This window comes from Terrapene carolina, unplaced genomic scaffold, assembly GCF_002925995.2.
Source record: "Terrapene carolina triunguis isolate 2854851 unplaced genomic scaffold, T_m_triunguis-2.0 Scaffold85, whole genome shotgun sequence".
Classification (NCBI taxonomy): Eukaryota; Metazoa; Chordata; order Testudines; family Emydidae; genus Terrapene; species Terrapene triunguis.
Window position 1 is genome coordinate 15,923,718 of NW_020664436.1, and position 15,959 is coordinate 15,939,676.

Here is a 15,959-nt window from a genome sequence, read left to right on the forward strand (position 1 = left end):
GTATTTTGATTATTACTTGGCAATCAGATAGAGGAACAAGTAGTTAGATTATTTTTGCAGTCAAAATAGGTGGAGAGAATTTACACACAAAAATAGAGGCCATGTCTCATCTCAGAAAGTACGGGGATACATTTTCATTCTCTGGTTCTATGATATCAAAATCTTTCAAAATAACAAGAGTTCCTATCTAATGGAGAAAGGGACAAAAATGCATTCCCCATTATGCTACATCATCAAACACTGAGCATATAAGAGCATGTCTCTGGGATAGACTACTAGGATATATTTTTCAATGGACTCGCCCTGATGAACTAAGATATTTCAGACCCTAATAAGTAGAGTGCACATCTTCTAGTGCTTACTTTACACTATCTGAGTCTTTGGGGGAAATAGGCTGTTCAGTAAAATTACAGGGAATCAGCTGAAAAATGAATGAGGGGAAACTATTTCAGTTGTAAGGAATCCACCATATTACACTGTCACAAACTGTTCTTTCTTTCTAGTCCTGTTCACACTACATAGTCAAAATTCCATTTACTGCATAACAGACAACCATCAGTATTCTAAACAAACAAAATATGGTACTTTGGATGGCCAGTATTTTCAGTCATGAACTGGATTCTCCTTCTCAAACAGGAAGTTTATAACCCTCAATAGAACTGCGTATAATTACATTCTTTCCTAAAAACATATAGAAACACATGATGCCCTAAAATGTGCATTTATATATTGATTTAAATGAGTGAAAAACTGAGGTGGGAAGCCAAAGGCACAATTTACCACCACCCCCACTCATCCTTTAAGAATACATATAAATATTGGAATATAATAAACTCAGTACATGTCAAAACAGCGAGACATTCCACAATGTAATTATGTACATTTATTTTCTAAGATATTTGAAACCCAGGCACTGTCATTCAAGCAGATGAATTTGAAGAGAAAATGTCTTAGATGTTCACAGTTATTGGTATGTGCATGAATTTAAAAAAAAAAACATTTTCATCTGAAAAAATTCAACGTCATTTACTTCTGAACCAGTAGAGCCTAACAAATCTCAAACAGAGAACAAAAATAGCGAACTTAAAAATTGGGAGTTGAGCATCAAATTAATTCACTGTGATGCATTCAGATGTAAAGCAAAAATTACAGCTATGGTTGTCATTAGCAGAGTAGGTAAGGTGATGGACTGGAGGCATTCAGGTTTGTTCCCTCTCCCTCAATGCAAAGTTTAAATAAGCAAAAGTAAATGTACTTTTCATAATGTTCAGCTCTATTTATTTATTTCTGCCTGCTGACAGGTTTATAACAGTGAGTGATTACTTCTACTAAAGACTGCAAAAAATGTCTGCAACTTTCTCAGGGCAAGTCTACACTACAGCGCTACATCAACAAAGCTTACTCCTGGGGGAATTCTGCACCACTGCACGTGCACATAATTAATGAGTCGTGCATATTTTTAATTTTTTGCGCAGAAAAAAGCTTCTGCTGAAAAGTTGTTGCAGTTCTGCCTTTTGTCCACCAGAGGGCACTGTGGTGATAGAACACAGCAGCTGCTCCCAGCCAGCAAGGGAAGAGAGAGACCCTGTAGTGCCTTCTTCACAGCGCCTGTCAGGCCAGGTCAGGAGACAGGGGCAATGGGGAGACAGATAGTGTCGGGTGCTGGGGGGTCAGACAGGGGGTCATAAGGGCTAGTGGGGGAGGACAGACTGGGGCAGGGGCTGAATGGGAGTGAAGGCACAGGGCCACAGTGGGGAGGGAGGTGCAGGGCCACATGGTGATGTGGGAGGGGGTGCAGAGCTACATAGGGAGAGGGGGGTGGATGGGTCAGGGCACGGAGACACATAGGAACACGGGGAGGGGGTGAAAGGACACATAGGGACAGGAGAGTGGCTGGGGGCACAGAGTCACATGGGGACAGGGAAAGGGGGTGCAAGGACACATGGATGGGGAGAGTGGGTGTCTGAGTGGGGTTGGAGGGACACATGTGCCTGACTGAATGGGAGAGGCTAGCAGTCAGTCAGTGTCTGCATGGTGGAAACTCCCTAACAGTCATCCCCCACAAAAAAAAACAACCCTGTTCCATACTTTTCCTGCCCATATCCAACCGCCCTCCAAGTGCACACCCAGGCTCCTTCCCACCAATTATTTCCCTCTTCCTCAGCTCCTCCATTACCCCTGAGTCCCCCCCAACCTTTGCACTACTTCTGGGGACTGCAGGAAATATGGTTCTGTATTGTAGTTTAAATGAATATTTACTCAGAGTACTGTGTTAATATTCCTAGTAAGGAATCTATTTGTCAAAAAACATTTTCTGAATCTTTTTTGTCGGTATTGTTACAGACATACTTGCTGACAGTTTTTTAAAATAAATGACCAAAAATAATTGAAACTGATGTGATTATATTGTGTTATTTTGACAAATAAAATATGCAGAATTTTGCAAAATTTGAAAATATTGTTCACAGAATTTTTAATTTTTTTTGTGCAGAATTCCCCCAGGAGTAGAAGCTATACCAATGGCTAGGCGGTTGTAGCACGTCTGTTGAGAGTGCTCTCCCGTTGGCATAATTACTCCACCTTGGCAAGAAACATAAGCTATGTCAGTGGGAGAATGTCTCCCACAGACATAGCACTGGTGTGGACAGTGCAAAACTTGCATCTCTTGGAGGGGTGTTTTTTTCACACCTCTGAGTGACGTAAGTTAGATTGACTCTACCAGTAGCATAGACCTGCTCTCAGTTGCACAGCAAAGTGAACAGAACGGTCAATAGATCTTTTATCAACCCAATTTTTTCATCTGAAAGGGCTAGTAACTGCAGACTAGCCGATAAATGTATGCTGAAGAAATCTTCAGAGATGGATTCCAGGCATGATGACAAAGTATTCTCCACCCGAAACATGCACCGAAGTTATTGCAGGAAAGGAGAATAAATGAGAGTTTAGCTAAATAAGAGTTCTGCATTTTCTTGTTTTGGAAAATCAAAGTTCCTAGTCAAGTGGGAGAGCAATCGCGGAAGTTTGAAATTTTTGATAATTGCAATTTAATAATTCACAAAAGTAAAAGCAAGGTGTCCTCAAGTCTTTGCACGTTTGGGTAAACTGAAACTTGCCCAAAACTAGGCAATGGGGAAGAATGAGGACAAAGCAACTAGATCAGAAACTGCCATGTACATATGATACTTCATATGTCGTCTTGGATTTTTATTGATGCTTCACTGTATGGGTATTTGTTTTATCAGAAACCAAGGGAGGATGGGCCTTCTCCATGAAGGCCCTTATGCTTTGGAACTCACTCACACCCTGCTCTGAAGTAGCCCAAATGTGTTGATCTTCAGAGCATGCTGCTATGCAAACCTTTCTACAGGGACTTCTGGAGTTTGCTGTTGGATGTCTTTTATTTTGATGTTTGAATTACCACATATGTCTCTGATAGGCACCTTTTTTGGTTTGTTCTTTATAAATCTAAATAAATATATTCCTACTGAGCGTGCTGCACTCTGAGGTCTAAGAGTATAATGCTGATAGTACGGGGCTGTTCAGCTGTAAAATACGATTCTACAATGTTTAGTGCTGATACAGACTTCTACAGTGTAGAAATTCAAGTGAACAAGCATCTTGTGATGAAATGTTGTGTATATTTTTCTTCCGCTGATTCCACCTCACCTTTTCTTTCACCCTCTCAGCAGAAAGCTACATGTTCCTGGGGAGGGGAATGGGCTTGCATTGGTGGTTTTGCATAGTCAGCCTGCATGTGCTCTCAAAATTGAAGTAGATATCCTGGGAGCAGGCAAAAGGTCCTGGACTGCTTCCAAAACCTACAGAACAATAGTTCCTTCCCTGGCCATCTTAGTTATGAGACACAATGGGACTAGAGAGAGGAAACTTTCAGGGGTAGCTTCCAGCACATTTTCAGTGGGGAATGGGGCAAATTTAGGATCATGCCACTTCCCTTACTCCCAGAATTCCTTCCTTCTCTTTCACTTTTCCTTGCTCCATGGACTAATCGTGTCATCAAAAAGGGCTTGCTCATAAATTGGGGACCATTGTTCTAGACTACAGCAATCAGGGTAGATGTAACTTTAGTGACACTAGTGACCATATAAAGCCTATGTTCACAAGAAATCTGCACCCTTGATATTGAGTTTACACACTAGAAACCTGTGCAAATGACACTGTAAAATTCCAGCAAGTAAGCATATTATTCAGTGTGAGTTTAAGTTAGCAGCATCCATTGTTGCATGGTGTTTAACTGGCTCTGTGTTGCCACAGCTTTCCCTGTATGGGTGCTTGTTTTAACACTAACTAGGAGAAGGCTGGAAAGGTGGGAAAGCTGTGCTTTTTGCAACTATCCTCAAGCGAAAGAAGTGGCCAGCCCCACATTTATCAAGCTGAGGTGCAAGTCCCAGGACAGGATTAATTTGGTGCGCAAACTCCCCCACTCCACCTTACATTTCCTGCCTGAGCTATTTGTCTAGGCGGGTACCGCAGCCTACGGCGGTGATTTTCCTTGGTACCTTCAACATCCATGCCACATATAGGGAGGTGTCAGGTGGCTTCTTTTCTGACACATTATTTATTTATTTATATGTCTGAAGATGGGCAGGAGAAGGTGACGTCCCAGGTTCTAGACACTCCTGAAAATTATTTATTCATAACAGATAAACAAAAATGTTGGCAACCACCACTATGTACCAGCAATAACTAGTTAAACCTACCAGCAAAGATTAAAGAGTACTCCACCCTCTCCAAAATACATACACCTCGATGTAATGATTAGAAAATGCAGGGGAAGAAACACAAATACTGATGGATTTAAAAGAAGAAGGTGGCAATTTCATTAACTTTTAACTTCAAGGGGTAGGCTAGGTCACTCCACTTCCCCAAAGACCAGGCTTTTATTTGGGTCCAGTGTGGTGTTAAATGGCCTTCAAATAACCAATACTTGGGGTTGGCCCTCTTCAGTCTAACCCTTAGGATACAGCCCACCTCTGAATGCTCTTACCCCCCTCCTGTGAGAGGGAATAAGGGTACACATGAGGGGTGGCTCAGTCTGCAACAGTGTGAGGTCTCCTCTTATTCCTTCAGGCTAACAGGGTCCACTAGTCCTGTTCTAGGTCTCATGTTTACCCATTTGAGCTTCTCGTCCGCACTGGACACTGGCTGCAAGTTGTGACAAAATTACAAACTTGCTCACAAATGTATAACTTTAAAATCCTGGCCTTATTCTTTTTATTAACCTAAAACTGGGCCTCCAGGGTGCTTCAAAGAGGGCAGAAAATCCCACCTGACACCTTGTTGGTCTTGCCCTGGAGAAAAAATTCCTTTCTGATCCTGAAAATGTTGATGGGTCACTCAGACACACAGCTTCTTGGACACACAGGTCAAACTATACCTCCATTATAGTGCAGGGTAGCAACCCCAGCAGAATGGCTAGTGCATGCCCTCAGGTCTTCACATCAAGCAAGGGTAGGGGCAGGAGAGACGTTCTTCTCCACCCTGCTCCCTTTCCCACCCAGGCAGCATTCTGGGACAGGCCACAGAGTAGCCAAGCTTGCCCCTCCCCTACTTCTTACTCTCAGGGGTTGTCTTTCCTCTGCTCATCTGATCAACAGCCCAGCCCCTGGCCTCCATTGACAGGCTGGGGGAGACATTTCTGAGCTCCAGCTGAAGATAGAATCATAGAAGATTAGGGTTGGAAGAGACCTCAGGAGGTCATCTAGTCCACCCTCCTGCTCAAGGCAGGATCAACACCAACTAAATCATCCCAGCCAGGGCTTTGTCAAGCCGGGCCTTAAAAACCTCTAAGGAAGGAGATTCTACCACCTCCCTAGGTAACCCATTCCAGTGCTTCACCACCCTCCTAGTGAAATAGTGTCTCGTAATATCCAACTTAAACCTCCCCCACTGCAACTTGAGATCATTGCTCCTTGTTCTGTCTTCTGCCACCACGGAGAACAGCGTAGCTCCATTCTCTTTGGAACCCCCCTTCAGGTAGTTGAAGGCTGCTATCAAATCCCCCCTCACTCTTCTCTTCTGCAGACTAAATAACCCCAGTTCCCTCAGCCTCTCCTCGTAAGTCATGTGCCCCAGCTCCCTGATCATTTTCGTTGCCCTCCGCTGGACTCTCTCCAATTTGTCCACATCCCATGTGTAGTGGGGGGCCCAAAACTGGATGCAATAGTCCAGATGTGGCCTCACCAGTGCCGAATATAGGGGAATAATCACTTCCCTCGATCTGCTGGCAGTGCTCCTACCAATGCAGGCCAATATGCCGTTAGCCTTCTTAGCAACAAGAGCACACTGCTGACTCATATCCAGCTTCTCATCCACTGTAATCCCCAGGTCCTTTTCTGCAGAACTGCTGCTTAACCAGTCGGTCCCCAGTGTGTAGCGGTGCATGGGATTCTTCCATCCTAAGTGCAGGACTCTGCACTTGTCCTTGTTGAACCTCATAAGATTTCTTTTGGCCCAATCCTCCAATTTGTCTAGGTCACTCTGGAGCCTATCCCTACCCTTCAGTGTATCTACCTCTCCCCCCAGTTTAGTGTCATCTGCAAACTTGCTGAGGGTGCAATCCATCCCATCATCCAGATCACTAATGAAGATGTTGAACAAAACTGGCCCTAGGACCGACCCCTGGGGTACTCTGCTCGATACCGGCTGCCAACTAGACATCGAGCCATTGATCACTACCCATTGAGCCCGACAATCTAGCCAGCTTTCTATCCACCTTATAGACCATTCATCCAATCCGGACTTTTTTAACTTGCTGGCAAGAATACTGTGGGAGACTATATCAAAAGCTTTGCTAAAGTCAAGATATATCACGTCCACTGCTTTCCCCATATCCACAGAGCCAGTTATCTCATCATAGAAGGCAATCAGGTTGGTCAGGCATGACTTTCCCTTGGTGAATCCATGTTGACTGTTCCTGATCACCTTCCTCTCCTCCAAGTGCTTCAAAATGATTCCCTTGAGGACCTGCTCCATGATTTTTCCAGGGACTGAGGTGAGGCTGAGCGGTCTGTAGTTCCCAGATTCTCCTTCTTCCCTTTTTTAAAGATGGGCACTATATTTGCCTTTTTCCAGTTGTCCGGGACCTCCCCCGATCGCCACGAATTTTCAAAGATAATGGCCAATGGCTCTGCAATCACACCAGCCAAGACGTGATGCTCACATCTTTGTCTTAGAAGGCTGGAAGATTGGAAGAGTGTGTCTGTTTTACAAGAAGCGTTGGTTGCTGAATTTAGGAATATTTTTTCCTATTCACTGCTGCCAGTGTGTTATGATTTTTTTTTATTATGCTTGATAGCTGTAAATGTACCCAGAGGGTTGGCCATTAGATAAGTATTAACAATACTAACACAGTAAATGAATAAAAATAGCATGAATTAGACTTTCTACTTTTTCAGAGAGATAAAACCGTAAACCATCGTCAAAACTTTAGGTACCCAAGTTATTGAAGGGAGAAATAATTCAGTTTCCTGTACTGCTGTAATAAATGTAGTTCTCTGTTCTTGCACTTCCCCTGTTTTATTTTGAATGAGACATGCATGCTTATAAAGATACCAGCAGCAAGGGAAATCAGCTAGTCTAAAATCAGGTCATCTGGTGAGAATGAAGAAATTGGCTTCATTTCTTGACTTATTTTTTTAATTCAGTGATGCTTTTAATGCACCCATTTCCTGGGGCATCTATAGCTGGGATTGACATTGTGGATCATTGGTAATTTAGATCCAAAACTGTCCAGAGAATGATAGTTTATTCATGTGAAACATACTTTGTTGTATCATACTTTGCCTTTTTCAGAAGGTTGTTTCAGTGGGTTGTGCAAAATGCAAGAGAATATAGCCAGCTTCCTAAGAGGCATGGTTTCATAAAGGTTATATAATAGCATGCTGCAATTTCATGGTACTTGGTCTGGTACCTGATTTCTTTTCAAATCTCATAAGCTGACTATGTAAGAAATGATACTGGAGACTGTCGTGTAGTCACACAGCAGTCTGATATTGTCTCACAAATCCCTGAGTTACAGAATGAGGACTCTTATTTGACAGAAACATTTCAAGGCCGCTGACAGCAGTGACAAAACTCTTCAGATCGTCTCCCTGGTCCTTTTGCAGAGAACAATAACAGTAAAATTACAAATAAACATATCAAGAAATATTACCACCTGGGTCCGAAATATTAAATGGAAAGAAAGCAGGATAGTTTAACCAATACAGTGCATCATTTAAGAGACTTAATCCTGGGTTGTATTAGGAAATATTTGTAAAATTTCCCCTAGTTACTAGTACAGGATGTAAGAGGCTTTAAATACAAAGAGTTCAGTGTTTTTCATAGTTGTTTTGAGAGTCTAAATTCAGCATTGTGTGGGATTGAGCACCTGCCAAGAGCATAGACCATGCAGTGACAAATAGAAAAAAGGCAAATCTTTTCATTTGTATATCTCCAACAATTCTCAGCACTCTTACTCATAGTGAACACAAATTACCACTCTCTCTAGCCACTACATGGCCTTCATTAGCATCATGACCTTGGCTGTTTTATTAAATGTTTTTGGTTTTTATTTAACATTTTCTATATTGAGATTTTCAATGTTTTTACAATTTAAGAATACAAACACCGTATTTCGACTGTTTTTTCTAGGGTTATATCATTGGGTGTCTTTTGATAGTAAAAATATTGCTCAGGATTTTCAGAGTAGATGCCTGCTTTTGCTATGCACCAGCAGCCATCAGTCAGGCTACAGAAGTGCAATCTTAAACATCTTTGAGCCCCTAAGGGCTAAGGGACTGATCCTCTCCCCACTGAAGACAGCAGAAAGACTCCCACTCATTTCAGTGGGAGTTGAATCATGCCTTTAGTCACAGGTGCCAGCTTCTTCATTTCCCTGGTGGTGCTTGATCCCTGTTCTGCCCCCACTCCACCCCTTCCCTCAAGGCTCCACCCTTGCCTCGTCTTTTCCACTCACCGCCTTTTCCCCCCTCTGCCCGTCCCCTGATCGTACTACGCTCTTGCTCTGCCCCTCCTCCTGGCGCCTCCTGCACACCGCTGAACAGCTGATCGCGGCAGGCAGGAGGTGCTAGGGGGAGGGGGAGGAGCTGATTGGTGGGGCCTGCCAGGAGGTGGGACACACTGGGAGGGGTGGGAGAGGAGCTGATTCGAGGGGGCTGCTGGTGGGCACTCCAGCCCCAGAGCACCCACAGAGTTGGCGCCTATACCGTTAGTCCTTAGGGAATAAGGAGAGGGGAATATTGTATGTAGGGCCATCTAGTGATCTTAGGAAAGGCGGAACAGAATTATAGTGAGCAATTTGTAATTTGAATAAAAATGTTTTCTGATTCTCCTATTACATCTAGCTGGTCAGTGACTTCTGCCCTGGAAAAGAGATGAACTGGGCAGCCCCATTAGAAGCTGTTTCAGTCGGGGGAGCTTCTGCATTTAAGATGCACTGGTGCATTCATAGCAGCAGAGCCCAATTGTTTCCTGGAGTTTCTGTGAGCTCTGTGCTGAGACAGGAGCTGGGCGGTGGTTTTGTATGTAACACAAGTAAAAATAAACAATTGTTTACTGTAATAGCAACCCTGTGGCTTCCCTATAATTTGGAGGAAGCATTTCAACTTGTTTTTAAAAGCCTGCTGTTCTTATTTTACATTGATGTATACATAGCACATTGAAAATAAATGGTTAGAAATGGAGCTGTATTGCAGACAGTTTAAGAGACCTCCTGTACTTCACTTGTGCTAAGTATACAATGACATGGGACTCAATAGTGAGATGACTTTCCTTTCCACACAGTAGAATAAAGGGATGGAAGATGCTCCCTTACTTCCTTGTGCAGACTACATACACCACAGATGTGTGTGTGGGAGGGAGAGCAGCTGCTGGGGGTTGCTACTCACTCCTGTGCAGGTGGGGAGGGACAGGAAGGGGTTTGAGTGGAGCCTTAGCTATGTTAAAACAACATTATTTAGGTGGCAGAGTCAAGCAAAGTTAGGAAATGCTGAATTTAGCTTGCCTGTGCAACCTTAATTCCCGCCCTTTGTGCATATGCATTATGTTAGGGTTACCATACGTCCGGATTTCCCCGGACATGTCCGGCTTTTTGGTGCTCAAATCCCCGTCCGGGGGGAATTTCCAAAGAGCTGGACATGTCCGGGGAAATAGGGAGGCATAAGCCAGGGTCCGTCCAGCACTATCCACTGGGTCCGCAGCGCAGCCCAGCTGCCCCAGCTACAATGCTCAGGCGGGGAACGGGGGGGGCTCGGGCTTCTCTCGCGGGCGGGGACCCCCCCGGCCCCTGGGGGACCCTTCCTGTGGCCCCGTTGCCCCGCACAGCTTGGAACCCGGCGCTGCGGGAGCTGTTTCCAGCAGGGACAGACAGGCCGGGAAACGTGCTCGGCGGCAGGAAGGAAGCTGCAGCCGGGGCTGCAGGGACCCGCGCTGCCGAGCGTCTGAAGCCCCCAGCAGGCAGAGGCTGCCGGGGGAGCGGGGGAGCAGGGCAGGCGGGGGCATAGAGGCTGCAGGGCGAGTGGGGAGCAGGGGTCACAGAGGCTGCAGGGGCGGGGGTTGCAGGGGCTGCAGGGCGAGTGAGGAGCAGGGGTCACAGAGGCTGCAGGGGCAGGGGGGCGCAGGGGCAGGGCAGGCGGGGGGCGCAGAGGCTGTAGGGTGAGTGGGGAGCAGGGGTCACATAGGCTGCAAGGGTGGGGGGGTGCAGGGGCAGGGCAGGCGGGGGGCACAGAGGCTGCAGGGGCGGGGGGTGCAGGGGCTGCAGGGCGAGTGGGGAGCAGGGGGCACAGAGGCTGCAGGGCGAGTGGGGAGCAGGGGTCACAGAGGCTGCAGGGCAAGGGGGGGTGCAGAGGCTGCAGGGCGAGTGGGGAGCAGGGGTCACAGAGGCTGCAGGGCAAGGGGGGTGCAGGGGCTGCAGGGCGAGTGAGGAGCAGGGATCACAGAGGCTGCAGGGGCAGGGGGGCGCAGAGGCTGTAGGGCGAGTGGGGAGCAGGGGTCACATAGGCTGCAGGGGCGGGGGGGTGCAGGGGCAGGGCAGGCGGGGGGCACAGAGGCTGCAGGGGCGGGGGGTGCAGGGGCTGCAGGGTGAGTGGGGAGCAGGGGTCACAGAGGCTGCAGGGCGAGTGGGGAGCAGGGGGCACAGAGGCTGCTGGGGTGGGGGGGTGCAGGGGCTGCAGGGCGAGTGGGGAGCAGGGAAGCACTTAGCAACCCCCAACCAAGATCAGAGTGGGAGGGAGGAGGTGGAATGCAGGGTGCTCAGAGGAGGGGGCAGGGGCTTTGGGGAAGGGGCGGAGTTGGGGCAGGGCCAGGCCCCCGTGGAGTGTCCTCTTTTTTCAGTGTTGAAATATGGTAACCCTATGACATACTATTTTTCGCATGGATCATTTTCCTGGCATGGACCCTATTAAGGCTTTAGTGTGATCAATGTACTTGGGAAGGGTGCACATTTTGTGCCGGGAGCTCATTGGCATGGTTCTGTAGATGTTTTTTTCTTGCTGGTGTTGTATAGAATGGTTTGTTTGCAGGTTAATATGATGCGATTCTTGAAAACTTGCTTTTTTTTTTTTCCTTTTAAGTTTTTGTGCTAGATTTTACTCTGGGATGTTCATGTACAGCTCCCACTAACTTTCATGGGAAATGTGTATGTGTATTCTGAGGGTAGACCCTGGCTAAGTCAGTTAAATAAAACCATGACTTCTGCATACTTTTTATTTTATGTTCTTCTAATCACTTATGGCATCTGTATTTAATGAGCTAAAATAGCAGCAATTAAACACAAACCCTCATTATATTGTGGTAGCATACCATAGCTAATAGTGAGCTGGACATTATATTCTGGGCTCTTCATTTTAGATATTTATAATTTAGCAGCATATTTCGTTTGGATTTAAATATTTCATGCTTGGTCTCAGTCCAATGGTTCCTTTTTTTAAAGTTTAGCCAAAATCCCTTTTAGCTTTTACAATTATATAAGTATTTAAAAATGCATTTTTAACAAAACCTAGAGAATTCCAAAATAGCTTTGTTTTGAAAGCTCAGACTTAACATGTATCTTGTCTTCAGTGATTCTTTGCAAAATCTTCAAAATGTGTCTTGAAATAGAAAAGGTCTGAATGTTTGACCAAGACACACTTAAGCGTGCACAACTGGCCACTTTCATTACCAGTTTAACTGGGTATATTCAAGAGCAGCAGAAAGACAAACCAGTGCCTAACTGGACCCCCTTAGTACTACTCCTGAACTACCTCCCGAATTGTCAGTACAAAATAAATCCTTTGTCTCTGTTTTATTTAAACCCAGGAAATTAAATCCTAAACTGTTAATGCAGTATTAAGAACCGAGGGCCAAATTTGATCAGTTACACCTGTGCAACACCACTGACCACAATCTGGAATAAGTGAGAGACAAATTTGATCTTCAAAATGGTTTTTCAAGCAAGGGGTGGAGGCAGTCTTTAGGCAGATTTCAGCATAGTTGTGGACTAACTGCTGTTTACTCCAGTTACTGTCCAATATAATTTTGCTTTTATATGTGTCTTTTTTTTTTATTGCTGGATAATTCAAACAGTTCTTTATTTTATTAACCTTGCTTTCCTTTGATATTTTCCCCAGGGCCAGCATCTTTTTGAAAAATTGCTAGAACTGGCGTCTCAAAATATTGAGATAAAACTAGTGAGCGATATACTGCCCACCGAATCAAAGGTATTAAACGACTTGAAAACAAAGGGTAAGACCAAGGTCTTTACGTTATTATACCATTGACTGCTATATTAGAATAACTCTTTTCTTTCACTTAAAATGCTGTTACTTCATAGACACAAATGAAATATATGTAAAACTAAACCTATTTGTTTAATGGTGATACCCTATAATTCTTCAGCTTACCTTGGCTCAGAGTTTTCATTCATCTTCCAAAAACTCTTTTATCACTTTAGATGGAGCAGATATTGGCAGTTTGTAAGTGGTAAAAAGGTGGCCATGTGATTACAATTTTAAGTCATCGCAACCATACTAATGGTAGGCAATGCAACCTGAAAGAATTATTGCACTCTGGGATGAGATATTCTTCTCTTTTGAGGAATAGTGAAACAAATAAAATAACATGTCAATGGTATTGACGTAACTTTTGCCAAATCCTGCCATCAATTTCTATGCAAAACCCCAGTGACTTCAGTGGGGGGGTCCCCATGCAATTGATGGCAAGATGCAACCTGTTCTATAATGAGCGACTGCTTTGTTATCTGATTTTTTTGTTAACTGCAATGTATGTTACAATGATCTCTCACATATACATCATGCATTTCATTGTGAAGTATTCTAAAGCTCTTTAGAAACTGAAAAGTATACTGTCCTGTCTGAAATCTAGCCAATTTCAAAAATGTAAGTTAAATGTCGCTTCAGGTACTACACCTGTCTCTGAGGCCCCGCTGACCTTTGAGCTTTCGCAATCAGTTTTGTATTTTTAAAAAGTGTTCTAACTAACCAAGCAGGGGCAACTTGCTGACTATATTCATGAGAAATAATGAAACTGACTAGATAGAAAATGTCAAATGTACAAATAAACAAACTGGAAAAATAGAGAATGTTCTAAATCTCTTTCAGTTTTAGTAATCTTAAGTGTTACTTGAAGCAAAAGTAGAACAGTGATGTAAAAAAATCTGCTAGAAGTGGTGGGTTTTTTTTTTATTTCAGGTATAATTTTAAATTGAAAAGCAAACTCTCTATATGAATCCTATCACTCACCTCTGAAATGCAGAAATCAGCAATTGTTCAAGGCACTAATTTAGCAAAGCGCTTAAGCATATGCTTAAGATTAAGCATGTACTTAAGACTATCCCTGTGTCTTAAGAAAATAAGTGAAGAATATTTTTCTAACTGAAAACTGTTAATTTGTATTTTATGAAGTTTCTTTTAATCTAATGATTAGATATGGAATGGGAAATATTAATGAAATTCTTGCTTTGCTAAAAGAGATCACTTTTGATCCATTCTGAAGTCTGATTACAATATAATAGCAATTGCAAATATGTCACATTACCATGATATTTATTCCATTAAGACTGTGAGAAGAATCTGGATGTCAACCAGTGCGAGACTCAGACATTCTCCAAAATATGTTTGCAGCTAGTCAATCAATGGGGTTTCTCTTCTCACAGATGGGGAAAAAAAGGGCCCTATATTGTATCACAACTAGCATAGCTCAGTAGCTTGAGTGGCAAGAGGGGCTAGCCACCTCGACTCATCCAAGATGCTAGGCATGTATTTGGGAAAGTTAGCCAGTCCTCCTGCTCAGGGTACGGTCGCTACACCTTATTTTTAGCACACTAGTTCAATCAGAGCTATCACAGGTATGTCTTTTTGAGCTGGGGATTGCACCCCCAGCTCAAAGAGTAGATATACTCTTTGAGAGAACGGGTTCATTTCTCCATGATCAGAATGTCTCAGATTCTTTCAAGCCAGCCAGTTATAGAGATGGAATCTGTATATTTGCATTTAAAATTTTGTCATAATTAGCCAAGAACAAGTATCTCTATGTTGCCCCACCAGAGGATATTTGCAGGAAAGCCCCTAGTAAGTAGGCTGAAGGATCTAGAGTTATATCTAGATCTGTGATTTTTATAATTACATTTGTTTGAGTTACAAAAACTTGGATTTGGGGATATGGCCACTGCTAATGATGTTGCTGAATGCCTCCTTGCCATACATCCACCAGCAGTGTGGAGGAATAGATTCATAGATTCGAAAGCCACAAGGCACCACTGTGATCATCTACTCTGACCTCCTGTGTCACATAGGCTATAGAAGTGCCCCACACTAATGCTTGTTTGATAAAGCATATCTGCTAGAAAAACATCCAATCTTGATTTTAAAATTGCCTGTGACGGAGACTCCACCATGACCATTTGGTAGATGATCCTATGACATTTAATTTTGAAGGAATAAAATGGAGTCTATAGTGAGAACATTCTTCTGGTGGTTCATTCTCTTTGAGGCACCAGGTGATATTAGAATGTAACATCAAAACTGGAACTGTATGCTTTAAATGAACAATTAAACACTTCAGCAAGGAGGGGAATTTGCAGTAAGGATTTCGTCAAACTGTGTTGCAATCTCATCAGGGCTGCAAGCTTTTCCTAAGTCTAAGGATTTTATAACTTTGCTAGCTTCAGTTTCCTTTGTCTCGCTCAGGTTTCTTGGACAGGAATTTTTTAAGTATTCTAATCAGTTTGTGGATATGTCAGTTGACTGTTCTGAATTATAAAGAATCCAAGGAAGTCACTTGTATCTGATCATTTTTGTGTATCAGACTACAGTCCTGTGTTTGAAGTGTTGTAAGTGAGGAAGGAAGACATGTCAAGTTTTTTTCTGTCCTTTTCCAAGACATACTAAGGCGTTGTTGGATTTCTCATAATGAAATCTTTGGTTTGTTTGTTTCTGCTAAGTTTCAATCTCTCTGTGGGAATGTCTTGATTAGGAATGTCTTGATTAGGAATCAGTCTGTGGATGTTTTCCAAATGTGCTAATTGGCCATAAAGCTGTTTCACTTGTGTCTGGGCTAAATTTTATCTCCAGGAAGCTAGGGAAATCATTTCCCCCTAATTATCACTTCTGCTGCCTCCCAGAGAAGATGTAGGTTAGTTTCTAGAGTGCCATTAATCAGTTATGGTGATTTTTATTGCCTTGTTGAAATTAAAGGATCTTGTATGAACAGGTGATTCATGGTCCATACAATTCTATATGTACTTCTTGCTCCTATCAACTAGAAGCTAATTGGTACATGAGCAGAAAGAGATATTTCTCCAGTGCTCTAATGCTTTTAAAAAAGCACAGTGAATGGGAGAAAATATATATATACACATATGTGTGTATATATGTATTCTCCCATTCACTGTGCTTTTGTTTTATATATATATATATATATATATATATATATATATATATATA

General features: G+C 43.4%; 1 protein-coding gene across 2 annotated transcripts in view; it reads left to right on the forward strand.

Annotated features, from left to right (window-relative positions):
* PLD5 (phospholipase D family member 5) overlaps window positions 1-15,959 on the forward strand; it is a 259,269-nt gene that overhangs the window by 151,582 nt on the left and 91,728 nt on the right. For both annotated transcript variants that reach the window (XM_024210268.2, XM_024210269.2), the window contains exon 4: window positions 12,627-12,741. In XM_024210268.2, coding sequence (XP_024066036.1) covers window positions 12,627-12,741 — 115 coding nt within the window. The remainder of the gene's footprint in view (window positions 1-12,626; window positions 12,742-15,959) is intronic.